General features: G+C 46.7%; 1 protein-coding gene across 1 annotated transcript; it reads left to right on the top strand.

Annotated features, from left to right (window-relative positions):
• The first annotated feature begins 106 nt into the window (after positions 1–106).
• Positions 107–24,163, top strand: LOC116518829 (ATPase family AAA domain-containing protein 3-like). The gene is made up of 16 exons (XM_032232362.1): positions 107–400; positions 4,502–4,578; positions 6,441–6,542; positions 6,834–6,893; positions 8,111–8,180; positions 9,189–9,354; positions 10,055–10,124; positions 11,331–11,486; positions 12,518–12,574; positions 13,526–13,651; positions 14,341–14,465; positions 15,784–15,835; positions 17,151–17,221; positions 20,470–20,637; positions 22,105–22,213; positions 23,712–24,163. The coding sequence occupies exons 1-16, from the start codon at positions 181–183 to the stop codon at positions 23,877–23,879; spliced, it is 1,797 nt and encodes a 598-aa protein (XP_032088253.1). The 5' UTR covers positions 107–180; the 3' UTR covers positions 23,880–24,163.
• The last annotated feature ends 3,012 nt before the right edge of the window (positions 24,164–27,175 follow it).

The following is a 27,175-nucleotide window of genomic DNA, read 5'->3' as shown; positions in this document are numbered from 1 at the left end:
GGGAGGTTTCTTTCCTGGCTTCCAAACCCTGCGACTCTATGGCTCCGCTTCAGAGTGCCCATCCAATGAGCAGCGGCCGAGAACGGAAGAGGCGGGGCGACGCCTGCGCAGAGCCGTCGGCGCGGAATCCACGTGTGTGCTGGAGTGGGATTCGCTTCTTTGCCGGTTGCGGGGATCATCATGTCGTGGCTCTTCGGGCTGAACCGCGGCGGCGGCGGGGGCAGTGGCGGCGGCGGAGACGCGGGTCCTGGAGCCGGGCTACCCCCGCTGCCTCCTCCGCCCGGCGGGGGATCGAAAGAAGGGACAGGCGAGGGGAGCCGCCCCAAGGACAAATGGAGCAACTTCGATCCCACCGGCCTGGAACGCGCTGCCAAGGCCGCCCGAGAGCTCGACGCTTCCCGTGAGTGGGAGGGGCGGGTGGATGGTGGGGTGGATCCCCTCTGGTGGATCCCTTTCTCTGGATCCCCCGCTGGGAGAAGTCTCGCTGGCTCCGTTGCCCCGATTAACAGAGATCCTTTCCCTGGATCCCTGCTGGATCTTAGTGGATCTAGCTTCACTGCGACGACAAAGCTCTGGCAGGAATCTGCCACGAGAAAAAAAATCCCACTGGATCCCCGTGGCTGGTCGTGAATGGCGAATACTTGTAGTCCTCGACTTACGACCACAATTGAGCCCACAATTTATGTGTTGATAAGTGAGACGTTTCTTAGTTGAGCTTTGCCCTGCTTTACGACCTTTCTTGCCCCCCTTTGTTAAGCGAATCACTACGGTTGTTTAAGTTAGTCTCAGGGTGGTTAAGTGAATCTGCCTTCCCCCGTTGACTTGGCTAGTCAGAAGGTAAAAAAAAGGGGGGAATCACATTTATTTATGTATTTATTTTATTTCATCAAGCTTGTATTAAATAACAGATATAAGTATAAACATGATTTGGAATACATGAAATGGACACATTAGGATAGGGACAGTAGGCACGTTGGTGCACTTATGCATTCCCCTTATCACATGACCCTGGGACACTGCAGAGCTCATAAATAGGTGTCAGTTGCAGAGCGTCTGATCACATGACCATGGGGGATGGTGCAACAATTGTGAGTGTGAAAACCGGTCCTGAGTCTTTGCACTTTGAACAGTTGCTAAACGAACTGTTGTAAGTCGAGGACTACTTATACAGAAGCTCTTGGCTGGGATCCTTTCCCATGATCTGTTCCTGGGGAGTGACAGTGGTGCTTGTGAAGTCATCTAATTCCCACATCACTGTCAAACTATTCATTTCACAAAATGAAATTCAAGGGTGAAAAGAGTCAGGTTCTACATTTAGGCAAGAAAAACGAAATGCACAGGTACAGTATAGGTGGTACCTTCCTCAACAGTATTAACTGTGAGAGGGATCTTGGAGTCCTAGTGGACAACCATTCAAATAGGAGCCAGCCGTGTGCAGCAGCTGCCAAAAAAGCCAACACAGTTCTAGGCTGCATAAACAGAGGGATAGAATCAAGATCACGTGAAGTGTTAATACCACTTTATAAGGCCTTGGTAAGCCCACACTTGGAATACGGCATTCAGTTTTGGTCACCATGATGTAGAAAAGATGTGGAGACTCTAGAAAGAGTGCAAAGAAGAGCAACAAGAGGATGAGGGGGCTGCAGACTAAAACATATGAAGAATGGTTGCAGGAACTGGGTATGTCTAGTTGAATGAAAAGAAGGACTAGGGGAGACATGACAGCAGTCTTCCAATATCTCAGGGGCTGCCCCAGAGAAGAGGGAGTCAAACTATTCTCCAAGGCACCTGAGGGCAGAACAAGAAGCAATGGGTGGAAACTAATCAAGGAGAGAAGCAACTTAGAACTGAGGAGAAATTTCCTGACAGTTAGAACAATTAATCAGTGGGACAGAAGTTGCCTCTAGAAGTTGTGAATGCCCCAACACTGGAAGCCTTTAAGAAGATGTTGGATAGCCATTTGTCTGAAACGGTATAGGGCTTCCTGCCTAGGCAGGGGGTTGGATTAGAAGACCTCCAAGGTCCCTTCCAACTCTGCTATTGTACTCTATTGTATTTAGTAAGACTTTATGAATAGTATTCTTCTCATCTTTCCTATTACTTATCTCCTTTTCTACTCATGACTTTGTTCCTTGTATATTTACGATTTTTATTGTTTTATTTAGTTTCCTAGTACGATTTAGGTTGATTCTATCACTAAGTGTTGTATCTCATGATTTGTGATGAATGTATATTTTGGTGACTATGATTATGATTTATCGTTTATAGCTTTTATGTATAATGAGAGCTTATGCGCAGAAGACAAGTTCCTTGTGTGTCCAATCACACTTGGCCAATAAAGAATCTATTCTATCTCGATGCTGGACGAGAAACAGATTCCACAATGCCGAATTTGCACACAGACACTCCTTGTCTCAAACAGCTTTTCCAGCCACCCAAGGAACTTGAGAATACCAGTGACAATGCCCTTTGACCTTCTAGTTCCCATGTGATTTTCTTCAGACGTTTCTATTGTGTCTTTTGCCTCTCAAAGCAAAGTCAGGAGGGGCTGAGCAAAAAGAGTTTTTAACTCAGAGGCTAAGACGCTGAGCTTGTCGATCAGAAAGGTCAGCAGTTTGGAAGTTCGAATCCCTAGCGCCGCGTAACGGATTGAGCTCCCATGACTTGTCCCGGCTTCTGCCAACCTAGCAGTTCGAAAGCACATAAAAAATGCAAGTAGAAAAATAGGGACCACCTTTGGTGGGAAGGGAACAGCGTTCCGTGCGCCTTTGGGAGTTGAGTCATGCCAGCCACATGACCACGGAGACATTTTCGGACAGCGCTGGCTCTTCGGCTTTGAAATGGAGATGAGCACCGCCCCCTAGAGTCAGAAACGACTAGCACATATGTGCAAGAGGAACCTTTATCTATTTTTAGGAGTGGCTGAAATTTAAACCAGGGAAGAGCATCCTTTTGAGTGAAAACTAGAGTTTTATCATTTCTCTTCCTTCTGGCAATGCACAAGTCAGAATCTCTGGTTCTGACAACATTGTGCTATTTCCAGCAAGTCTTATCTGCATATAGTTTAACCATTAGGCAACCAGAATTGCAATGAATTATCATGGGCAAAATCACTGTTAGGTGGAGAGGAATTTATTATTGTTGTTGTTGTTATTATTATTATTATTCAATTGTATCACAACGGCCAGTTATTTCGCCGGATTTGGCATTGATTACTAGTCGGGCCCCACCCAGGGGCCTAGGACGTCATAACGTATTTTCGTAATATGCGTGCAGATCCAAGCAGTGCGGCTTTTTGCATTTGACTGATGGTGATTTTGTCAATTTTTAACTGTTTTAAATGTAATTCCAGTGTTTTTGGAATAGCACCCAGTGTGCCAATTACCACTGGAATTACCACTGCTGGTTTGTGCCATAGTGTTGAATTTCGATTTTTAAGTCCTGGTATTTTGCGATTTTTTCGTGTTCCTTCTCGGCGACCCTGCTATCACCTGGTATTGCGATGTCTATGATTGTGACCTTATTTTTCTCAACCAGTGTGATGTCTGGTGTATTATGCGCCAGTATTTTGTCCATTTGTATACGGAAATCCCACAAGATCTTGACCATCTGATTTTCGGTGACTTTTTCATTATTATTATTATATATTATTATTATTATTATTGTACAATTGTATCACAGCGGCCAGTTGTTTCGCCGGATTTGGCATTGGTTACTAGTCGGGCCCCACCCAGGGGCCTAGGACGTCGTAACATATTTTCGTAATATGCGTGCAGATCCAAGCAGTGCGGCTTTTTGCATTTGACTGATGGTGATTTTGTCAATTTTTAACTGTTTTAAATGTAATTCCAGTGCTTTTGGAATAGCACCCAGTGTGCCAATTACCACTGGAATTACCACTGCTGGTTTGTGCCATAGTGTTGAATTTCGATTTTTAAGTCCTGGTATTTTGCGATTTTTTCGTGTTCCTTCTCGGCGACCCTGCTATCACCTGGTATTGCGATGTCTATGATTGTGACCTTATTTTTCTCAACCAGTGTGATGTCTGGTGTATTATGCGCCAGTATTTTGTCCATTTGTATACGGAAATCCCACAAGATCTTGACCATCTGATTTTCGGTGACTTTTTCATTATTATTATTATATATTATTATTATTATTATTGTACAATTGTATCACAGCGGCCAGTTGTTTCACCGGATTTGGCATTGGTTACTAGTCGGGCCCCACCCAGGGGCCTAGGACGTCGTAACATATTTTCGTAATATGCGTGCAGATCCAAGCAGTGCGGCTTTTTGCATTTGACTGATGGTGATTTTGTCAATTTTTAACTGTTTTAAATGTAATTCCAGTGCTTTTGGAATAGCACCCAGTGTGCCAATTACCACTGGAATTACCACTGCTGGTTTGTGCCATAGTCGTTATTATTATTATTATTATTATTATTATTATTATTATTAAATGATGGAAAACAACTGATGGGGTGATATTTTCTTTTCAGGACATGCCAAGGAGGCCCTAGGCTTAGCTCAGCTACAGGAACAGACACTACAGCTGGAGCAGCAGTCTAAATTAAAGGTGAGCAAAACATAGAAATTCAGGCTGTGCTGTTAATCAGTTGTTTCCTCCCCCCACCCCCCGGTCTACCTTGCTTGATCATTCCTCATATTTGATGTTGAGACTCTAGAAGAGGGGTCGCCAACCTTTCAGACCTCAGGGACCACTAAATTCATAATTTTAAATCTCACCAACCACTAATGATCTGCCTAATGAATGGGTGGGCGTGGCTAGGTGATCATGTGATTGGGTGGGCGGGGTCAACTCTACTCACCCCTCCCCTGTCAGACACTCCTCGCCTGCCCTCCCAGGCTCCTTAGGCCCCCAACAGGAAGCAGTTGCTGGAGGTAAGCAGCCACTAGGAGAAAGAGTTGGCAAAACAGCTCAGTTCAAGTTGGATCTGGCCGAGAAGGAGGCTCAGCAGAAGCGCCTCACTGAGGACTAGGAGCATAGGCTTTCCAAGCAGAGGGAAGACCTGCAGGAGTGGAAGGCTAGGTTACCGGCGCCTGGAAGCTCAGCAGGCTGAGATGGTCAGCCAATTCCAGGCCATGATGCAGTCCCACTGGAATGAGGCCCTCCGGCTCTTCTCCATCAGTGATGCTTCCCTCCAGCCTTTGCCCAAAGCCCCCCACCAGAAGGCTGAAGCAGACCACAAATTGGAATTTCTGCCCCCGCCGACCCGCACAAAAAGACCCCCGAAGGGGGAGACTCTACGGCAACACAAGTGTTCATTGCACATATCTGGCCCAAGGGCTGTAGTTTGAGGACCCCGGATTGAGTGCAATATAAAAAATGCAAATATTTTTTTTCTGAGGCCCATCAACATTTTCTTGCGGACCATCTAGATCTAGATGATCTAGAAAGGGTGCAGAGAAGAGCAGCAATGATGATTAGGGGCCTTGAAGTTAAAACATATGAAGAACGATTGCAGGAATTGGGTATGGCTAGTCTAGTGAAAAGAAGGACTAAAGGAGACAGGATAGCAGTGTTCCAATATTTGTGGGGCTGCCCCAAAGAAGAGGGAATCACACTATTCTCCGAAGCATCTGAAGACAGGACAAGAAGCAATGGGTGGAAACTAGGAGAGAAGCAGCTAGGACTAAGGAGAAGTTTCCTAACAGTGAGAACAATTAATCAGCTTGATTTCAGAAGTTGTGGGTGGTCCACGGGGGCTTTTAGGAAGAGATTGGACAGAAATTTATCAGAAGTGGTGTAGGGTTTCCTGCTTAAGCAGGGGGTTGGACTAGAAGACCTCCAAGATACCTTCCAACTCTCTTTTTCTGTTATTTGTGAAGATTCTCACCTTGATGTTTCAACTTGGCTTTCAGTCACAGGTGGGTTCCTGCCAGTTCGCACCAGTTCGATAGAACCGCTTCGTCAAATCTACCAAACCGGTTAGAAGAGGTTCCACCAGTGGACACCTACAGAAGAGGTTCCAAAAATTTTTGAAACACTGACACACACACACACACAGACAGACTCACATAGAGAGAGAAAGAGAAAGAAAGGAAGAAATAAATAAAGAAAAAAAGAAAAAAGTGAGAGAGAGATGAAAGAAAAAAAGGAAAAAGGGACAGAGAGACAAAAGGAAGGAAAGAGAGAGAGAGAAAGAGAAAGAAAGAAAACACATGGCCAGCAAGCCACTCCCACCAGGTCACATGGCTGGCAAGCCACTCCCACAAAGGAGGCCACACCCACAGAGTAGGTTCAAAAAAAATTTGAAGCCCACCACTGCTTTCAGTAGATCAAAAGTGCCAGATTTTCCCTAAGGCACTTCTAAGATCACCATGATCCAAATCCCTGCCTTTAGAGAAGAGTGAGGCAGCTTTTTCTTCCTGCAGATCGGTTCTGTAATTCTTCCCATTTTTTCTCCTTGTCTTTAGGAATACGAAGCTGCCGTAGAACAACTGAAGAATGAACAAGTCCGGATACAAGGGGACGAGAGGAGGAAAACCCTTAATGAAGAGACAAGGCAACAGCAAGCGGTAAAATGCTATCTTAATAACCGTGTTCCTAACTTAACTACTGCACTGTCCCGCTTAGCAAATGTGGCACAGAAACATCGTAAAAGGGGACAAAGCAATAATTTAATTTTGGGCTCAATTCTCGTACATTGAGGACTACCTCTGTCAGGAAAATAGATTGTTTCAATATTAAATTCAGCTTGAGCGAAGTTACAGTTTTCTGTGTCTTAAGAGTTTTAATTCTCAAGACCTCTGTCCCTCTTTCCTCTTAAATGTCACTCAATTTCCCCTATGTCTGTTTTTATCTTAAAGAGAGCCCAGTACCAGGACAAATTAGCTCGGCAACGTTACGAGGACCAGTTACGACAGCAGGTTGGTCCTATTTCTTAAATGCGGGGGGGGGGGGGGGAGACGTTGAGATCCCAGAAGGGGAACTATCTACAGCCTGGTACATCTGTGGAGTGATTTAAAAAAAAATAACTTAATAAATAGAAATACTGCTCACACAGATCCTTCACCTGGGTTAGTTAAAAAGCCTTTGTGAGCAAGTGGAATTACTATTAGAAATAAAATGGAACAGAGAAAATTATTTTGTATGACAATTATAAAGTCGGGATTGCTGAAATGCCGCCCCGAGAACCCAACAGAGAAAGTAAATAAGCAACGCCAACAACGGAAAGGAGGAAGGACGAGGAGGGAAAGGAAGAAAGGGTAAAAGCAGAGGAAGTAAAGGAGGGGAAGAAGGAGGAAGAGTGGGGGGAAAGAAGAGAAGAAGAAAGGAGGGAGGATGAGGGGAAAGGAAGAAAGGGTAAAGCAGAGGAAGTAAGGGGGGAATTAAGAGTAGGAGAGAGGGTAAGGAGGAGGAGAAGAGAGGAATGGGGGAAAGGGGAAGAAGAAAGGAGAGAGGACGAGGAGGTAAAGGAAGAAAGGGTAGAAGCAGAGGAAGTAAGGGAGGAGAAGTAGGAGAGAGGGGAAGAAGAAGAAGAGAGGAATGGGGGAAAAGAAGGGAAGTAGAAAGGGAGGATGAGGAGGGAAAGGAAGAAAGGGTAAAGCAGAGGAAGTAAGGGAGGGGAATTAAGAGTAGGTGAGAGGGGAAGAAGGAGGAGGAGGGGAAGAAGAAGGGAGGAAGGAGAGGAGGAAAGAAGAAGGCAGAGAACGGAGGTTGATGAGATGGAAGGAACAAGGCTGTTGCAAAATAAGATGGAGACACGGGGTGGCAAGAAAGTGATCCAAACTGTATTCTATATATATTTTAAGAAAATAACGATAGAGATTAATGATGAACAGATAAATGTTAATAGCAATTATAAGAATGTGTATTTGTGAATGACTCTGAAGGAGAAAAAAAACCTTAAAAAAAAAACCTTTGGAGCAAAGGGAGATGATGGCCTGCAGTGTAAACATGGTGTGTATGTGTGTGTGGGGGGGGGGGGAATATACCCAGTAGATGAACATTAAATATACATATATATACACATACATACATACATACATTACTGCTGTTTTTAAGGGGAATAGAAAATCAAGTTCTTTTAAGCCCAGCGACTTTCCCAGTCGTTCGCAGGCTGAATTCTGTTCTTCTCCCCCAGCAACTCCTGAATGAAGAGAATTTGAGGAAGCAAGAAGAATCGGTCCAAAAGCAGGAAGCCATGAGGAGAGGTAGGGAAAGAGGGCAAAGGGGAAAATCTCGGGGTTTGGGCCTACCAACAGGCCTTTGGAGTCAAGATGCAAAAGCTAAGGAGACTGGAGAAAATATCGTGTTTCCCAGAAAATAAGGCAGGGTCTTATTTTCTTTTGAACACCCCACCCCCCAAAAAAAACACTTGGCCTTATTTTCGGGGAGGTCTTATTATTTTTGAAGCCCCTTAATTCAGCCCGCGGATCAGCTGATCCAGAGAGAGACAGAAGTTCTGTCTGTTTCTGGCGCACTTTTGCCAGCCCTAGCGGCACTGGGCCTCCCACTTTTTTTGCGGCCGCCACTAAGAGAAGGCAGAATAGCTGGGGTTTGCAGAAGCGGCCCCCGCGAGGCCGATCTATGTGGATGGCAGGTGCATGGAGGGCCATGTTCCCCCACCCAGGAAATGGCGGGGACCAGCTGCACATGCGTTTAAATATTTTCAGGGAGGGCTTATTTTGGCGCATACACTTAAAAGCCCGATTGGGCTTATTATCTGGGGAGGGCTTGTTTTCGGGGGGACGGGGTATTAAAGGGAGGAGGGTAGACTCCCCAAAGAACAAGAAAAGTTGGAAGAAAATAACCAGGAAATAAGGGAATGGTGGGTGGATTTTTGAGAAAGGGAGGAAAATAGATGTTTCCCCTCTCTGTATCTGCTACATCAGCGTTTTTTAGCCTTGTTGTCTTTATGAGGTGTGAACTTCAACTCCCAGAATTCCCCAGCCAGAGTGCAGAGACATGAGAAACTTACCTTTCTGTAGCTTTTCATTCTGGGTGGGAGGATCAAATCTCTCATTCCTCCACCAGCATGAAAGAACAACACTCTGCATAAGTGATCTTTGGGAAAGGAGGTTGAACTACAACCCCCATCTTCCCCAGGAGCATCCCACAATCCTTTGCCAGTGGCTGGTTGAAGTCTGAAGGCCATTGCGAAATCCCTCCCCCCGGCACTTCCCCCCCCCATTGATTCAAGCTCTCGGTTTTCTTTGTAGCAACGGTGGAGCGCGAGATGGAACTGCGACACAAGAACGAGATGCTGCGGATTGAGGCGGAAGCCCAGGCTCGCGCCAGGGCGGAACGGGAGAACGCGGATCTCATCCGGGAACAAATTCGGCTAAAAGCCGCCGAGCACCGTCAGACTGTGTTGGATTCCCTCAAGTACGTTTGTGTTGTGGCCCACCAGTTGAGCAGGCAGTAGATTCGGACAGTGAGGAGGTTGGGGAGGAACCTGGGCCAGTCCTGAAATCTGGGAGAGGCTCTGATAAGGGCTCTGTGTCGGAGGCAGAGAGGGAGCCAGGGCTGTCTGACAGTTATCAGCTGCCTTCAGAGTCAGACATCAGGCAGACGAGCAGCTGGAGCCTGTTCCTAGTGTGCGCATGTGCAGAGTTTCCAGACAAAGATAGCAGCTAAAGAACAGGGGTCAACTTGGGAGTAAGGCCACAGGTGGGTGATGAATGGCCCCTCCCATAAGAAATACAAAAGGAGCGAAAGGGAAGTGGAGTTTGCAGGAGACCATTAGTTCGATTAATTGGTTTGTGACTCTCCGAGACTCCTTGCCAAGTTTTGCAGAGATCAGCCTGGCAGCTCTCCAAGACAGATAAGGTCTGTGACTGTAAATCCTCCCTCGAAAGGCTTTGCTGAATGTAAATGAGCTGAATTCACAGTAACTTAATAAAAGTTTTTTTTTTTGTCAGGACAATGAGTTGCTTCGTGGTTTGGGGAAGCCGAGGTCAGAACAGCTAGGCAGCGATGGCAAAATGAATAGCACTTAAGTTTAGTCAGATTTAAATAAAAATATCTTCCGCATATATTATCTGGACATGCCACTTTTTAAAACGTTTGCTCTTTTCCTCTTTAGGACAGCTGGGACGCTTTTTGGAGAAGGTTTCCGTGCCTTTGTTACTGACTTGGATAAAGTAACAGCCACAGTAAGTCACATATCAAATTTAGAGACCACAACCAACTCATCATAACCCATTAGAGACCAATGCAAGAGTTAACTTTCTGCCAGAGCTTAAGGCGAATCATGAGGCTGATCAATAAATCTTCTAACACAGCCTGGACAATGCCACCAGAGGGAAACCATTCTGACCTAGGCTTTTCCAGCAGCATGAGGCCAAATCCTCGTCCCGATAAGCCCCTTTTATTTAATTGACAGTGAATTCCTCTCCAGCAAAGTCTTTCCTCTCTCACTGTCAGCGTTCCAAGTATCATGTAGAATTAAATCAGAGTCCAAGGCAAAATGATCCTTAAAGTTCCAATTTAGCACATCTGTGAAAAATCCCAATTCTGGAAGTTACATCAGAGTCCCACCCAGTTGAAAGTTCATGATCTTGTCCCCATACCCACAAATCAATCAAATGGTCCAATCTTCTTCTTCCACGCTGGCATCTCCACCCAGCTGCTTTCGGTCAGGTGCAGAGGTGCGGAGACAAAAGATGACCTTGGACTTCTAGAAAAGAATGACAACAACACATTCCACAATTCTACTCCTTTCTATTCCCCTCTCCCAACTACTATACTAATGAAACAGCATAATAAAATAAGAGAAAGTGTGGCAGGCCAAAGATCATAAAAGGGATGTAACTGCAGGCCTGACACCCACAGTCTTTCAAGATAGTTCACACTTACCAACCTTTATCAGGTTTGGAGAGTGGCCAGGCTGATATCTTTCAGACACCACAACACTTGGCAAGAATGCAGGAATGAACTAATTGCCTCCTGCAAACTCCACTCCCCTTTTGCTCCTCTTTTATTTCCTCTGGGAGGGGCCATTCACTGTCCACCTGTGGCCTTACTCCCAAGTCGACCCTTGTTCTTTAGCCGTTCCCTTTGTCTGGCAACTCTGTGCATGCGCACACTGGGAACAGGCTCCAGCTGTTCTTCTGCCTCACTGACGTCTGACTCCGAAGGCAGCTGATAACTGTCAGACGGCCCCAGCCCCCTCTCTGCCTCCGACACAGAGCCTTCATCAGAGCCTTCCCCAGACTCCAGGACTGGCCCATCTTCCTCCCCAACCTCCTCACTGTCGGGCCACAACACTGAGTTTGTTCCTTAAAAAAACCCTCACATTGTTAGAACTGTGTGTGGTTGAAAAAAAGATCTGAAAGCATTGCTTTTCTGATTTGTGGCAGGTGGCGGGATTGACTCTGCTAGCCGTTGGCATCTACAGTGCCAAGAACGCCACTGCTGTGGCTGGGCGGTATATCGAAGCTCGCCTGGGCAAGCCCTCGTTGGTGCGGGAAACCTCTCGTATCACCGTCCTCGAAGCACTCAAGCATCCCATCCAGGTAATTTTTCTGCCTTTGAGATAGGCCAGGTTAGGAAACACACTGCCTTTCGGAAATGCCACTATTGTTGGGTATGAGAACGGACTCTTAAAAGCCTTTGTAATGGGTAGAAGGAATAACCTTGAGGAACAGGAAGAAGAAGAGCTGTGTTCTGACCGAGGCTTCCCGAGAGCCTGAAGCAAATTCCTTATCCCGACAAAAATCGACTGTGAATTCTGCTCATTCACATCCATCAAAATCTTTCAAGGGAGGATTTATAGTCACAGACCTCATCTGGCTTGGAGAGCTTCCAGGCCGATATTCTGCAGAACTTGGAAGGCGTCTCGGAGAGTCACGAACCCATGAAGCGAAGTAATTGTCTCCTGCAAACTCCACTCCCCTTTTGCTCCCCTTTTATTTCCTCTGGGAGGGGCCATCATTCACCTGTGGCCTTACTTCCAAGTCGACCCCTGTTCCTTAGCTGTTCCCTTCGTCTGGCAGCTCTGCGCATGTGCATACTGGGAACAGCCTGTTCTCACTGATGTCCGACTCTGAAGGCAGCTGAATACTGGCATACGGCCCTGGCCTCCTCTCTGCTTCCGTCACAGAGCCCTCATCTGAGCCTTTCCCAGACTCCAGGACTTGCCTATCTTCCTCCCCAACCTCCTCACTCTCCGAATCTGCTGCTGGCTGCTGGCGGGCCACAATAAGCTGCAATAATCAAGAGTGGTCAGATAAAAGAAACCATTGTCCTGCCCAGAACTGTCTCAGGAAGGAGGAGCAGAGAAGCACATTCAGACTTGCAAGAATTGGCTACTGTAAACCTATAATGAAAATAGCATTAGCTTGTGTGTCTTTGCTTTCCAAGTTGAGAGATTGACGGTCTGCTAGGATTTTTTGACAGCCCGTCAGACAATAACCAAGGTGGGATTCTTCAGGGTCTCTTTCTCGCTTGTCAGTCATCATGTGTTGCCCCTTAATGGATGATCACCCACCTTCTCCCTAGCCATTCCTTACATAGGATAACTTCTCCTGTCTCCTTGGCTTTCTAGGTTGGGAAGCGACTGGCCAGCAAAGCCCAAGACGCTCTCGAAGGGGTCGTCCTCAATGTGAGTGTTAACCAGAGGTGGTAGTTCACTTGTCTCAGATTCCATCGTAACGTCAAACAGTCACTAAACAAAGGGTTGTAGGTAGAGGACTACCTATAGTAGAAAGGTCCTTCCTTGCTCACATTTGGTCGGCTGGTTGGAAAACCAGGCGTAAGATCCAGAAATCCAGACTGAATGTCAGGGTTCCAAATAGCATCCAAAAGTAAATCAGAGTCCGAGGCAAAAGATTCCTCAAAGTTCCAATTGATTAGGAGAGCCATGTTGGCACATCTGGGAAAACCCGAATCTGAAAGCTTCTAGGTTTGCCCAAAGGTTTCCTTTGTTATACTTTTCCCAAGGACCAAACACCAAAATGAGTAAGTAATAGCCAGGTGGGGAAAGGCACATACATACGCGCACCGTTTGTATCTCACTCGCGCACACATATGCTCCCTTGGTCATATAGAAAGCCTCTCCTTGAGTAGCAACTAGATTCTGACACACATACCTCATATCTCCCCAGAGGAAACCAAAAGCTTTGTGTAGGCTCCAGTACAAGAGATTCTGGCAGATTTTACCCTTCCTAACTAATTCCCCTATTTCAATCCTGCCCTAATCAGGAATGCACTTCCTGATTGAAAGTTCAAGATCCTGTCCCCAACACCCACAAAGTCCGTCCCACGGTCCAATCTCCCACTGCCACGTTGGCATTTCCACCCATCCAATTCCGGCCAGGTGCAGAGACAAAGGATGACCTTGGCTTTCTAGAAAGAATATTGTTATGGCTACATATCGCCCAACTCTGTAAGATTCCCCTCTCCCATTTTCCCACCATAGAAAATGCATAGTAGAATAATAGAAAGTGTGGCAGGCCAAAGATCCAAAAGAAAAGGCGGCTTGAAGGCCTGACTGTGAACTTTCCACCTGCCAAGCCTTAATGCTTCTTTTGTGGGGGGGTTGGGTCCTTTGCAGCCAACACTGGAGGAACGGGTGCGAGACATAGCCATTGCGACCCGGAACACAAGGAATAACAGAAGCCTCTATCGGAATATCCTCATGTATGGACCTCCAGGAACGGGGAAGACTCTTTTTGCCAAGGTAATGCTCCAGTTTTATCATTATTCTGTCAAACCCTAACCTGAAGATCTTCTAGTCCCATGATGGCAAACCTATGGCACTTGTCGATCAGAAGGTCGGCAGTTCAACGGTTTGAATCCTAGTGCTGCGTAACGGAGGGAGCCCCCGTGACTTGTCCCAGCTTCTGCCAACCTAGCAGTTCGAAAGCATGTTAAAAAATGCAAGTAGAAAAATGGGGACCATCTTTGGTGGGAAGGGAACAGCGTTCCATGTGCCTTCAGCGTTTAGTCGTGCCGGCCACATGACCACGGAGGTGTCTTCGGACAGTGCTGGCTCTTCGGCTTTGAAACGAAGATGAGCACCGCCCCCTAGAGCCGGGAACTGTTAGCACATATATGCAAAGGAACCTTTATCTTTATTATCTAGCCACTGATAAAATACAATCCCATGTTAAAAAATATTCTCTTCCCTGTGCTTTTTACTGTCAGTCTGTCCATTTCTGCACCATCCAATTATAACTACAATTATAATTTAACCCCTCTCACAAAGTTACATCACGTTCTCTTTCTATAATCTGTATTCGTCAAAACTATAAATCATTAAGTTCGTTTGTTTTAACACCCCCCACCCCCAAAGTTCATAATCGGCTTTCATACCAGGTGTTCTGAATGTACCAAAGATCTTCATTCACCTCTCTTTTCTCTTTCTAGAAATTAGCCATGCATTCTGGCATGGATTATGCCATCATGACAGGTGGCGACGTCGCCCCTATGGGGCGCGAAGGTGTGACCGCCATGCACAAGGTCTTTGACTGGGCCAACACAAGTCGGAGAGGGTAAGTTGGATATGTAAGATGGAAATCAGGAGCGTTTGTTCTCGCGAGGGGGGAGCAAATCTCTCCGTAGCAAACACCATTGTTTTTCTAAAGTAATCCTAAAGCATGATCCAGTTTAATAAGTTCCTATTTTGGATACAAGCTGACGGATATGGCTTCAGTTCTGTAAATGTAGATCAGGGGTGTCAAACTCAAGGCCCATGGGCTGGATCCGGCCCACAATGTGGTTAGATCCGGCCCATCTGGTCTACCCAGTGCGAAGAGGAAAGATTAGGCCAGCGTAGCTTCAGCCTGGTCTACTCAATGCGAAGAGGAAACATATCAGAACTTTGGGGAGTGGCATCAAGCTGGCCACACCCACCCAGTTGGCCACGCCTCCCCAAGGTCAACCACAGTCCTTATGCCGCCCTCAGTGAAATCATCTGCTTTTAAAAAGAAGTGTTTCAAAGTCTGCCTATTCAACTTCGGATAGTCACTCACGCCCTCGTCACCTCAAGACTGGATTACTGTAACGCGCTCTACATGGGGCTGCCCTTGAAGAGCGTTCGAAGACTTCAGTTAGTCCAGAATGCTGCCGCGCGAATGATTGTGGGTGCACCTAGGTACACCCACGTTACACCTATCCTCCGCGAGCTGCACTGGCTGCCCATTGGTCTCCAGACATGCTTCAAGATACTAGTCGTTACTTTTAAAGCCCTGCATGGCATCGGACCTGGTTACCTGAGAGACCGCCTCCTGCCAATTACCTCCCAAAGACCTATTAGATCGCACAGACTAGGCCTCCTCCGGATTCCATCTGCCAGCCAATGCCAGCTAGCGACCCCCCGGGGGAGGGCCTTCTCTGTTGCAGCTCCAGCCCTCTGGAACGAGCTCCCTGCCGAGATCCGGACCGTTACTACCCTCCCAGCCTTCCGTAATGCTACTAAGTCCTGGCTCTTCCGGCAGGCCTGGGGCTGTTGAAGTATCCAGCCCCACTTTAATTGTGAATGTTGTGGTATTTTATTTGTTGTATTGTCTTATTTATCCCCTTTCCCTTTTTATTGTAAGCCACCCAGAGTCCTTCGGGAGTGGGCGGCATACAAAACCAATAAAACCTAAACCTAAACTTCTTTATAGCAATGTTTGCAGAGCCAGATTTCACCAGCCCTTAGCCAATCTCTTGTTTGTGGCCTAAAATTCAGGGAGGAAGGCTTCAGCCTGAATTTCACAATCAGACTCCCAAATTTATCTATACCTAGGAAGCCTATCCAGCCAAAATCTTCAGCTCCTTGCCATGGTTTTCAGTTACGTTCAGCATATACCTCTTTTCCCTTTCCAGACTCTTGCTGTTTGTGGATGAAGCCGACGCATTTCTGCGTAAAAGAGCAACGGTAAGCACTCGTTCTCTCGTTTGCACACTCATTCCTGGTTACAACTGGGCCGGTCAAAAGCTTTTTCATTTTGATTTGATAGTTAATACCCGTGTTTCCCGAAAATAAGACCCTCTCTTATTATTTTTTTGCCACCTCACTTGTGCGCATCGCCCCCGGCTTCTTCTTCACTATCAGAGGCCTTCAGGAACTTCGTCCAGCAAGACTTTCCTGAAGGCCTCTGCAGCCAATAACAGAGCTCCGGATAAATCTGGAGTTCTCTTATCGGCTACAGAGGCCTTCAGGGAAGCCTTGCCGGCTGCAGCAAAAGAAATGGGCCGAGGTGTGTGAGGCCTGGCTGCAACTATCCGAAGGTAAGTAGTAGGGCAGCTCCGCCCCCTGCCCATCCCCACCCTAGCTTAATTTTTACCCGTGCCCCCTGGAGTGGGCGGAGTCTTAATTAGGGCTTATTTTGGGGTTGGGGCTTATATTGAGGGCATGTGTAAAAATCAAGCTAGGCCTTACTTTCTGAGCAGGTTGTATTTTCAGGGAAACACAGTAATATATTGCAGTTTGTAAAAGCACCCCTGATTCTGTCGATCAGAAAGATCGGCAGTTCGAATCCTTAGAGCCGTGTAACGGAGGGAGCTCCCGTGACTTGTCCCAGCTTCTGCCAACCTAGCAGTCCGAAAGCACATTAAAAAATGCAAGTAGAAAAATAGGAAACACCTTTGGTGGGAAGGGAACAGTGTCCCGTGCGCCTTTGGGAGTTGAGTCGTGCCGGCCACATGACCACGGAGACTTCTTCGGACAGCACTGCCTTTAGAACAGAGATGAGCAGCGCCCCCTAGAGTCAGGAACGACTAACGAGGGGAACCTTTACCTTTACTACTTAATTACCCACACCCTTCCGCTCAGCGTAATTAAGACACTTCAAATGGTGCAAGTTAGTTTTCTAAGCAGGTTAGTCATGGAGTAGAGATGGGGAGATCAGGAGGGCAAAAACTGATTATGGGAGAGATTGGAAGACCTGAATATGCAAAGCCTTAATAAAGGAGAATATTTGTAGCTCAGGGTTGAAATGAAAAGTCCTTGATTGTCTCTGAGCTTGATTGGTGGTTTGTTTGGTTAGTTTTTTGCAGATGTTTCATTACTCAAACTAGGTAGCATCAGCAGTTTTTGTTTTTTAAAAAAATCATCCAATATCCTCACTGGCTTGAAAACTTTAGAAAGCCAGCATAAGAACAAGTGGAGAGAGATGCGTGTGGGAATGAAGAGCAAGGATGGGATTTAATTTGGATTAATTGTTGTTCCCCAACTTTGCTTATCCCGGCAGGAAAAAATCAGCGAGGACCTACGAGCGACACTCAATGTTTTCCTTCATAGGACGGGGCAACACAGCAACAAGTAAGAGAGTTCCCAACACAATAAAGTAACAGAGAGTGCTTCGGAGCGGTGTTTCTCCATCTTGAGAGCTTGAAGGTGTGTGGACGTCAACTCCCAGAATCCCCCCAGCCAGCCTTCCAGAACAGGGGTCTCCAACCTAGGCAACTTTAAGCCTGGCGGACGTCCACTCCCAGAATTACCCTGGGAATTCTGAGAGTTGAAGACCGCCAGGCTTAAAGTTGCCAAGGTTGGAGACCCTTTCTCAGAGCATCTAAGCTCCAGACAGACACCAGAGGAAAACATTACACCTGTGATGTAAGAAACTGGGTTTATTCAGCCAGACTCGGGCACACAATGACGTCATGAAGCAGCAAAACAGTCAATAAGCAGGACCGTTAGCAAAGTGACGCGAAGTCAGCGCTGGGAGCTTCCGCCTCCCAGTGTCCTTAAGTAGGTGAGCCACGCCTCTTCCCAGCGCTGGCCTCACTCGCGGTAGATGGCATGCACCAAAGCTCCGGCCTAGCCAGTTGCCGGGCCAGAACAGCTGTTGCTCACGCTGCCACGCCTCGTACCAGATTCATGACTATCCCTGCCGCCGCCAAAGTTGCCGAGCCACCCATGGCTAGGAGCGGACGTCCTCGCCACGCCTCCCCGCCGCATGGCTGACTCGTCTCCATCGCTGCTGCAGCTGTCCCACCCCTGTCAGTAGTGCTCCCTGGTTGCCGAGAATGGCGGTCCTGACATCCCCCGTCACCCGTGCTCCTCCCCGCCCCGCTGTGGCAAGCCCGGGACGTGGCGTGATACCCCTGTTCTAGAAGATCAATTTACTGTAGAACCAGAATTAATTCTGGTTTGTTGGGTTGATCTCCTCTCTCTGAGAGATGGGGAGAATTGGCGATAACCATGTCTCTGAATCGGAGAGAGTTGCCTTAGAACCAGATTTAAACAACCCACAGATGTGTCCCAGAATCCTAGAGGAGGGAGAGACCTTAAGAGATCATCTTGTCCATGCGCTGATTAGTACCCTACAACTTCTGTAATGGCCCCCCTGCCTTTGCTCCTTTAGTACCAAATGTTCACGGGATTTCAATCAGTCCCACTGGCTGGGAATCATGGAGTTAGGAACTCCAGATGGACAGCTTTAGTTATTCCCGGAGAAGATTTCAAGGAGAGATGATCCGGCTTGCCACTAGAGGCTCAAATTAGACTGCCTATAGCAATAGCACTTAGACTTAAATACCACTTCACAGTGCTTTACAGCCCTCTCTGAGTGGTTTACAGAGTCAGTCCTTATTTTACCCACCTCGAAAGGATGGAAGGCTGAGTCAACCTTGAACCGGTCAGGATCGAACTCCTGGCAGTGGGCAGAGTTAGCCTGCAATACTGCATTCTAACCACTGGGAAGGGAAGAAGGAAAAATAGCAATAGCCCTTAGACTTATATATCGCTTCACAGTGCTTTACAGCCCTCTCTAAGCAGTTTACAGAGTCAGCCTCTTGCCCTCAACAATCTGGGCCCTCATTTTACCCACCTCAGCAGGATGGAAGGCTGAGTCAACCTTGAGCCTGGTGAGATTCAAACGGCGAAATTGCATGCAGCCGGCAGTCAGCAGAAGTAGCCTGCAGTACTGCACTTTAATCCCTGCACCACTGAGGCTCATGTACTATATGTCTAAACCCAGAGTCACCGGATAGTAAGACGGGCAGCATATCATTGTAAATAAATTAAAATATTTTCTGAGCTGTTAAAATGGTCCAAAGTTTGCAACAGATCTTCTGCAAGACCTTTTTAGAAGAAAAATATTTAAAGAATATTAAACTCCAGCTTTGTCCCTGTGCGTCCACGCACCATCATTTTTGTTTTATTTTCATGAATCATACAACTCCTCTTAAGAGTTTGGATTTGCATTTCTAACAAGCAGGATGCTTTTGGTAGCCACCCTCCATCCAGGATGCCGGTTGCCAACCTCGGAGAATTCCTAAGAGGAAAACAGCAACGTGAAGGAAAATCTTGATTACCGTGTTTCCCCGAAAATAAGACCTTTTGACCCCCGAAATAAGCACTTGGTCTTATTTTCAAGGAGGTTTTATTGCTTTTAAGGTGCAGGAGGTGGCAAGTGTGGTCACTCCATGGCTGCTGCTCTGTTGTAATATTTTTGGGGAAGGGCTTATTTTAGCGCATGCGCTCAAAAGCCCAATTGGGCTTATTATCCGGTGAGGTCTTATTTTTGGGAAAACAGGGTAGTATTGGGGGACGGGGAACAGCAAATGTCTACAACGGGTTAAATTGTTCCCTTTAAGTGACAGCGGGAGCCATAAGTATTATCGGGGGGGGGAGTCAAAAAGTGGCCCCCAGGAATTGAACGTTGAATTGCAATTATCCCCAAAAGTGCTGAATCCTCCCAGATTGCCATCCAAAACTCCGTTTCGATTCATAATGCACCATTAAACCAAAAGCGTCGTCGTCAGCAGCCTTTAAAAAAACAACAACAATCCAAAAGCAACACCATTGTCAAAGAAGAGCCTGGGGAATGGAGACACGAGAGAACTGCCATAAAATCAAAGGATGGGATGTGCCTCCGCTTCCCGCCATTAAGGGAATGATGATGCCATCCTCCCCTGCCTCAAGAGAGGGATAGTTTCCAAGATCACGGGAGGTGATAGTAGTGCTTGACGGTGAGGCCACACTTGGAATACTGTGCCCAGTTTGGGTCACCAAAGAAAAGTTGGTGAGACCCTAGAGCAGGAGTCAGCAACCTCGAATACTCAAAGAGCCACAACAGTCCTAACCAGAAGCCCCCCCGTTCAATTCTGGAGCTGACTGGAAGTCCTGTTCCCCCACCATAGAGTCTCGTCCTAGCGCGGCATGCCTTTTTACTCTGCCTGTCCTAACCGAAAGCCCTACCAATTGTGGAGCTGATTGGCGACAGGGAGCCACAGCACAGGGATGAAAGAGCCACATGCGGCTCCGGAGCCACACGGGTTGCCAGCCTCTGCCCTAGAAAGAGTGCAGAGAAGAGAAACAAAGATGATTAGGGGTCTGGAGGCTAAAACATAATTGTGGGAACTAGCTCCATCTCGCCTAATGTGTATGTGGGTCTCATGGTTATCCTTTGAGAGCTGAATGCAAGGAAATTTAAATTTAATGTATACTGATGAGTGTACGTTCATGGTGACAATTAAGTTTTTGTTCTATGTTTTTTTCCCACCAGCTCAGGAATTGTGGGTATGCCCTTCTCCAATTCTCAATCTTCTTCTTCTTCCTTGCAGGTTCATGCTGGTCTTAGCAAGCAACCAGCCAGAACAATTTGATTGGGCCATAAACGACCGGATTGATGAGATGGTCCACTTCCAGTTGCCAGGTTTAGACGAGCGGGAGAGATTGGTCCGAATGTACTTCGACAAGCACATCCTCCAGCCAGCCACCGAGGGCAAGCAGTTAGTACAGAACTTGATGTTCTTCCTCTGGTTGCTAATCGTAAGAGATACAGGGGATGGGAGCCAGGGGTGAAATGCTACCAGTTCGGATCGGTTCGCCCAAACCGGTAGTAAAAAAATGCTACTGGTTCGCCTGAATCGGTATTTTAAAAAATGCTACCGGTTTGCCTGAATCTGTATTTTAAAAAATGCTAACAGTTCGGCTGAGCAGGTAGCATTGTTTTACTGCCGGTTCTGTCAAACGGTGGGCATGCACGCCTGAAGCGAACCGGTAGCAGACATCAGAGCATTTCACCCCTGATGGGAACCACAGGAAGGGATTGCAGATTGGGCTCTGTCCTTTTCAAGTTCATTTCTGATTCTAATACAGCAAGTCCTCGACTTGTGACCACGGTTGAGCCCGAAATTTCTTTTGTTGAGTGAGCCCTGCCCCATTTCACGACTTTTCTCGCCACATTTATGGAGTGAATCATGGCCGTTCTTAAATTCGCTAATCTGTTGTCAAGTGAGTTTTGCCCCATTGTATGACCTTCCTTGTGGCAGTTGTTAAGTGAATCACTGCAGTTGCAGAAGGTCACGAAAGGGGATCATACAGTCCCGGGACGTTGCAACTGTCATAAATATGAATCAGTTGCCACGCATCCAAATTTTGATCGTGATCACGGGGATGTTGCAGCGGTCATAAGTGGGGAAAACAATCATGTCCCTTTTTTCAGTGACGTTATTATTTCAGTCACTGAGTGGTGCGGTGGCCTAGAGTTCTTATCTCACAATCAGGAGCCTGTGAGTTTGATCCTAGGTAGAGGCAGATATTTCTCTCTCGGGGCACAATGAGAATATTATCTGCCGAACAAAACTCCGCATTGGCGTGAGGAAAGGCATCGGGCCAGTAAAAACTCTGCTAGTTCCATTCAGTTGCCCTGATTCCACCCCACAAGGGATGATGGGGTCATTCAATGAAGATGATTGTTACTTCAGTCACTGTTGTAAATCAAGGAGTACCTGTAAAACTTGGGTGCAGAAGAGCAGGCAAAGCTGGGGGTGGCGGAGTGAAGCGTGTCATCAGCTTAGAGTCGCTGCGTTCCCACAAGCATCCCAAGTCCATCCTCTCCTGAATCCCATTGATTCTTACCTGGCGCCAGCATAGTGTTAACCAAATAGACTTGAATAGATCCCCTATAAGGCCACCTAAGAAATCCTGAATCTTTGCATCTGACGTTGGGTGGCAAGCGCAGAGTATTTTTCACCCCAAATGAGGAACCACCAGAGAAAATAGGAAGCATGGAGAACGCAACCCCAAATTAGGGCTCTGAAGAGGCCAAAGCATCTGCCTCCTCCTTCCCCATACGGCCCGCAGGCTCTGATTTCCCACCGAGTGGAAAATTAAAAACGAAACGAATGAGGGGGGAGAGGGGAACAAAGCTTTCCTACAGTGGCTGATTCATCTGCTTTTTATTTGGCACCCAGGCGCTTAAAACTGGCCCAGTTTGATTACGGGAAAAAGTGCTCGGAAATTGCCAAGCTGACGGAAGGCATGTCTGGACGGGAGATCTCACAGCTTGCGGTGGCTTGGCAGGTAAGGATCAAAAAAGGGACCCTGTTTGGATCACCTGCCCCATCATCCTGAGCTTAGCGACGAGAGTTTTGTGGAACGGAAAGGAACCACAAGATTCTTGCAGTCTTGCTGAAAACCAGTTTATTTTCATTGACAGTGGAGAAAATTTGCAAAGGGTTCTTTATATACTGATCTCCAGAAATCTTTATCATTCTGGCAGCTAGCTTCTACATCTGCACATCTAAAATCTTGTCCAGAAAGCGCAGCAGACAGTTGCCAAGGGGCTTGGCTTCTCATATTAGAAAGGTGCCTTGCTCAGTCTGTGTGGCCTCCAGCAGCTGAATCAGAGGAGGAAGAGGCGTGGGAATCAGTGTCAGCCTCAAGGCAACCTGAGAACTCTGCGGGGGAAGAGGGGATGGAGCAGGCAGAGAGAGAGAGAGAAAGAGAGAGGCAGAGCATGGGCCATCCATCAGCCCTCAAATGGAGAGTCAACAACCTCCAGGTCTGGAGATGGCTGATGAGGAAGAGGAGGAACAACTGGATCCAGTGCCTGATGGCGCGGAAGGCAGAGGAGAGGAGAGCAGTGGAAATCTATGGGCAGGTCCTTGGGATGGAAGAGCTGCCACTGCTAGTGAAGCCCCACCCTAGTTCTGTGGATAAAGGCAGGGGGTGGAGATGAATCTTCTGGACGGATGGACTTGTTAGCCTGCGAGAGAAACTTTTTTCCGGGGCTGCTGGAGCTCTTAAAGGGACCTTTTGAGTTCATGTCAGGCTGTTTGTCCTGTTTAGGGAGCTGGGTCAGAACAGTCTTAATACTGGTGTCAATACTGGTGGTGCTCTGAGAGAAGAACTTATTTCTCTAACTTGGAAGATCTAGTCAATGACTCCTTTAAATTTGCGTTCCGCTGTTTTCTGTGGCCATGGAAAAGCATTTGTAACAAACAACATGGATATAATGGGTACTGTATGTGAGAATGCCCTGGAAGGAAGAGCCGCAGATGAGGCATTTGACAGGACACTGCAGCTGTCATAAATGTGAGTTAGTTGTCAGGGTAATGATTTAAGAGCTGACCAGCTGCTACGATGATGTAATGCTGGGACTGAGTCAGCAAGATTTTTGGGCTGATATCACTTTAAGAGCCTATAATTAGAAGAGGCCCTGTTGGGGCACATCTCCTCTCCGTGTATGCTTCCATGCTGTAATTGCTGATTGCTGTTTGTTTGAGGTCTGACTAAAGTATGTGTATGTATATATTCTTTGTAGATAAAGCCACGATTTAAATACAAACATCTGTTTACCGTATTTGCTCCTGGATTGCCTCACATCGTTACACTGACAGTCCAAATTGTAAATCACGTGACCATGGGGATGCTGCAACGGTCATAAGTGTGAAAAAGGGTCATGCGTCACTTTTTCGAATGCCGTTCTAACTTCGCATGGTCGCTAAGTGATCTGTTGTAAGTCAAGGACCACCTTCAACTTCAAGCTAGGAATAACCAGGCCTTCTTCCCTCCCTAGGCCGCAGCCTACGCCTCGGAAGATGGTACCCTGACAGAAGCCATGATTGATAACCGCGTGGCAGATGCGGTTCAGCAGCACCAACAGAAGATGGAGTGGCTGAAAGCAGAAGGCATGGAGGCAGGCAAGAACCAGCCACTGCCACTTACGCTGGGGAAGACTGCATGAGGGGTCTCGGAAAAGGGAGCGGAGAGATGTCCCAGGCCTTTGGGTGGGATTCAGAGATGAGGGGAAGGCCTAGCGCCATTGGAATCATGCGGAAGACAGAATCGAAAGTCCGGCGTCTTGAAGGAGGCCGGGGGTGTTGGTTCTGAGTTCAGGAACCTTGATTCCCTTGATTTCTTTTTCTTTAAAAAATGGACTCCTGGAATAATGATGGGCAAATGGGTCTGTATCACACAAAACAATACATTAAAAAAGAGAATTCCTTTGCCAAAGGACAGCAGCCTTAACATTTTGCATCCTGGTTTCATTGGTTTGGAGCTACCAGTTGTATTCCTCTTTTAGAAGGTCAAGGAGGACCATTTCGTTCAGTGGAAGTCCCTGCAGTGAAGGCCTACCCTTCTCCCTTGGCAGGGTGTGAAATCAGAATTACCCTGGCTGTGTGTGTCTATAGCAATAGCAGTTAGACTTATATACCGCTTCATAGGGCTTTCAGCCCTCTCTAAGCGGTTTACAGAGTCAGCATATTGTCCCCAACAACAATCCGGGTCCTCATTTTACCCACCTCGGAAGGATGGAAGGCTGAGTCAACCCTGAGCCGGTGAGATTTGAACTGCAGAACTGCAGTCATCTGAAGTAGCCTGCAGTGCTGCATTTAACCACTGCGCCACCTCGGCTCTATATACATATATACACACACCCTGTTTCCCTGAAGATAAGACAGGGTCTTATTTTCTTTTGACCCCCGAAATAAGTGCTTGGCCTTATTTTGGGGGAGGTCTTATTACCAGGAGGCTCCTTAACCACAGATCAGCTGATCCAGAGAGGGTTCGAGAGAAGTTCTGTCTCCGTTTCTGGCACACTCTTGCCAGCCCTAGCGTCACTGGGCCTGCCTCTCTTTGCGGCCGCCACTAAGAGAAGGGTTTGTGGGAGTGGCCTCCGTGAGGCCATTCCACATGGATGGCAGGTGCATGTAGGGCGCATGGGGCAAGCCCCACCCCCCAGGCCAGGAAATGGCAGGGATTGGCTGCACATGCGCTTAAATATTTTAAGGGAAAGATTATTTTAGCACATGCGCTCAAAATCCCAATTGGCCTTAATATCCAGGGAGGTTTTGCACACACGCACCTGTGAGATCTAGGTGCTTTTTTTTAAAGACCCAGCAATTAAAAATTAAAAGCCAAATGAAGGTAGCAATTGGTTAGCACCTTATCAAAATTGTCACCTGCTCATAACCCAGTGATGTTTTTTAAGCTGCCCAAAAGTCACTTGACAGTGATATGAGGTGACATATTAATTTCATAAATAAATAAAACATTTTGCTCTGCCAGAGACTTCTAAGGGACGCTGTGGCTCAGTGGCTAAGACGCTGAGCTTGTCGATCAGAAAGGTCGGCGGTTTGAATCCCTAGCGCCGCGTAATGGAGGGAGCTCCCTTGTCCCAGCTTCTGCCAACCTAGCAGTTTGAAAGCACGTAAAAAATGCAAGTAGAAAAATAGGAACCGCCTTTGGTGGGAAGGTAACCGCGTTCTGTGCGCCTTCGGGAGTTGAATCATGCCGGCCACATGACCACAGAGGCGTCTTCGGACAGCGCTGGCTCTTTGGCTTTGAAACGGAGATGAACACTGCCCCTAGAGTCAGGAACAACTAGTACATATGTGCGAGTGGAACCTTTACCTTTAGAGACCTCTAGGAATACGAATAAGATAGGTTTGTTTGGAAGAGATGTCTTAAAATCGAAAGGTTTTTCCTTTTGCTGGATATTTCAGGGTTTTATTTATGGTTAAAAAAAACAACCACAGGTTTAAAGCAATTATTTGGCTGTTAATTTTATATGCGGGGGGGGGGGGGGAAATCGAACGTTAACAGATGGGAATTAATTCCCTGCCTTTGAAAACACAAATATCACCTGCTCTATTTGGGCCTGGGTTCCACTGTTGCTTCATTCAGTATCCCCCCCCCCCCTCATAGAACTGGAGGAATAGGCCCAGTCTGCGAGGGAGGGATAACTTGCTTTGCTCAGAAAATCTGATCTCTTGCAGTTCTCAAAATTAGGGCATCGCCTAGCAGCAGCCAACTTCTACTTTGGAAGAAGAGCTAGATTAAATATATATTTTTAAAACCACCAAACGCTGCTGGAGACAATTTTGTGTCTAACTCATTTGGACAAAATAAACCCCACATGTCTGCTTGGGAGGAGGCCACCAAATAAATATATGAAAGGGTTAAATATAGTAATATAAATATATTTATATAAATAGTATAATATATTATATAAATAATATAATATATTCTATATTATAAAAATAATATAAATATAAAAATAGCATCCTTCCCTCTGTGCTCATTAAAATGCCACTAATGCTGTCCTTCAAGCAAACCTCAAGAAATTAACATGAATGGAGTTAAATTTTCTCCATTTCATTCATTTGACCTATCCGGTCCTCCAAGAAAAAGAGTTGGGGATCTAGAGAGGCTGGGAAAAAAAGCCTCTTTCTCTCTGCCTCACAGTGTCCAGCACCTTTCCCAAACACTGATTGGCTGTACCTGGGCTTAGTCACGCCTACTGCCACTAGACTGGCCAATGAGAAGCAACTAGTAACGTGCCAAGATGGCGGCAAAATAGTAGTTCTGGAAATAAATTTCCCTCAGGGTCGATCTTTAGAGCCTTAAGAAATGAATTCCTGAGGTAAAATAAAGCCCAAACCTGATACAGTAGAGAGACTGAGGACCATAAATCCCAAAAAGCAAGAAAAAAAGGTAAGGGTTGTTGACTCCTGTTTCCACACTGCAAGAGACACACAAAATGTGAGTAACACAATAATGGCTCCACACACCCCGAACTTCGACAACGACAACCCGACGGGCCTCATTCCTGAACTTCTCCAGCTCAAGTCACTTTCCAGAGTAGGGAAGCAGCAGAAATAGAGTCCCCTGGGTATTGGGCAGCCAATAAATTCAAATCAGTAAAATAATAATAATAATATATAGGTGGTCCCCAACTTATAACTGTCCATTTAGTGACTGTTTGAAGATGGCACTGGGAAAAAAAAGTGGCTCAGGACTGTTTTTAAGCCCTTTGCTGCATCATGAGATCAAAATTCAGATGCTTTGGCGACTGATTCATATTTATGACAGCCGCCATGTCCCCAATTTGTTTAACAACCGTGTGACTAACTTAACTGCAGTGATTGCCTTAACTGTGGCAAAAAGGGTTGTGAAATGGGGCATTTTAACCCATTCTTAACAAATGTCTCATTTAACAACAGAAATGTTGGGGCTCAATTGTCATAAGTCGAGAAT

This window comes from Thamnophis elegans, chromosome 15 (assembly GCF_009769535.1).
Source record: "Thamnophis elegans isolate rThaEle1 chromosome 15, rThaEle1.pri, whole genome shotgun sequence".
In the NCBI taxonomy this organism is placed as follows: domain Eukaryota; kingdom Metazoa; phylum Chordata; class Lepidosauria; order Squamata; family Colubridae; genus Thamnophis; species Thamnophis elegans.
This window is presented reverse-complemented; position numbering and strand designations above follow the sequence as displayed.

What these genes read in the sequence shown, in the direction of transcription:
- LOC116518829 (XM_032232362.1), top strand. Translation starts at nt 181, where the DNA reads ATGTCGTGGCTCTTCGGGCTGAACCGCGGCGGCGGCGGGGGCAGTGGC. An exon ending in AGGACCAGTTACGACAGCAG is followed by an intron (nt 6,894 to 8,110) that starts GTTGGTCCTATT and finishes CTTCTCCCCCAG; the next exon opens with CAACTCCTGAATGAAGAGAA. An exon ending in TTCTGCGTAAAAGAGCAACG is followed by an intron (nt 15,836 to 17,150) that starts GTAAGCACTCGT and finishes TTATCCCGGCAG; the next exon opens with GAAAAAATCAGCGAGGACCT.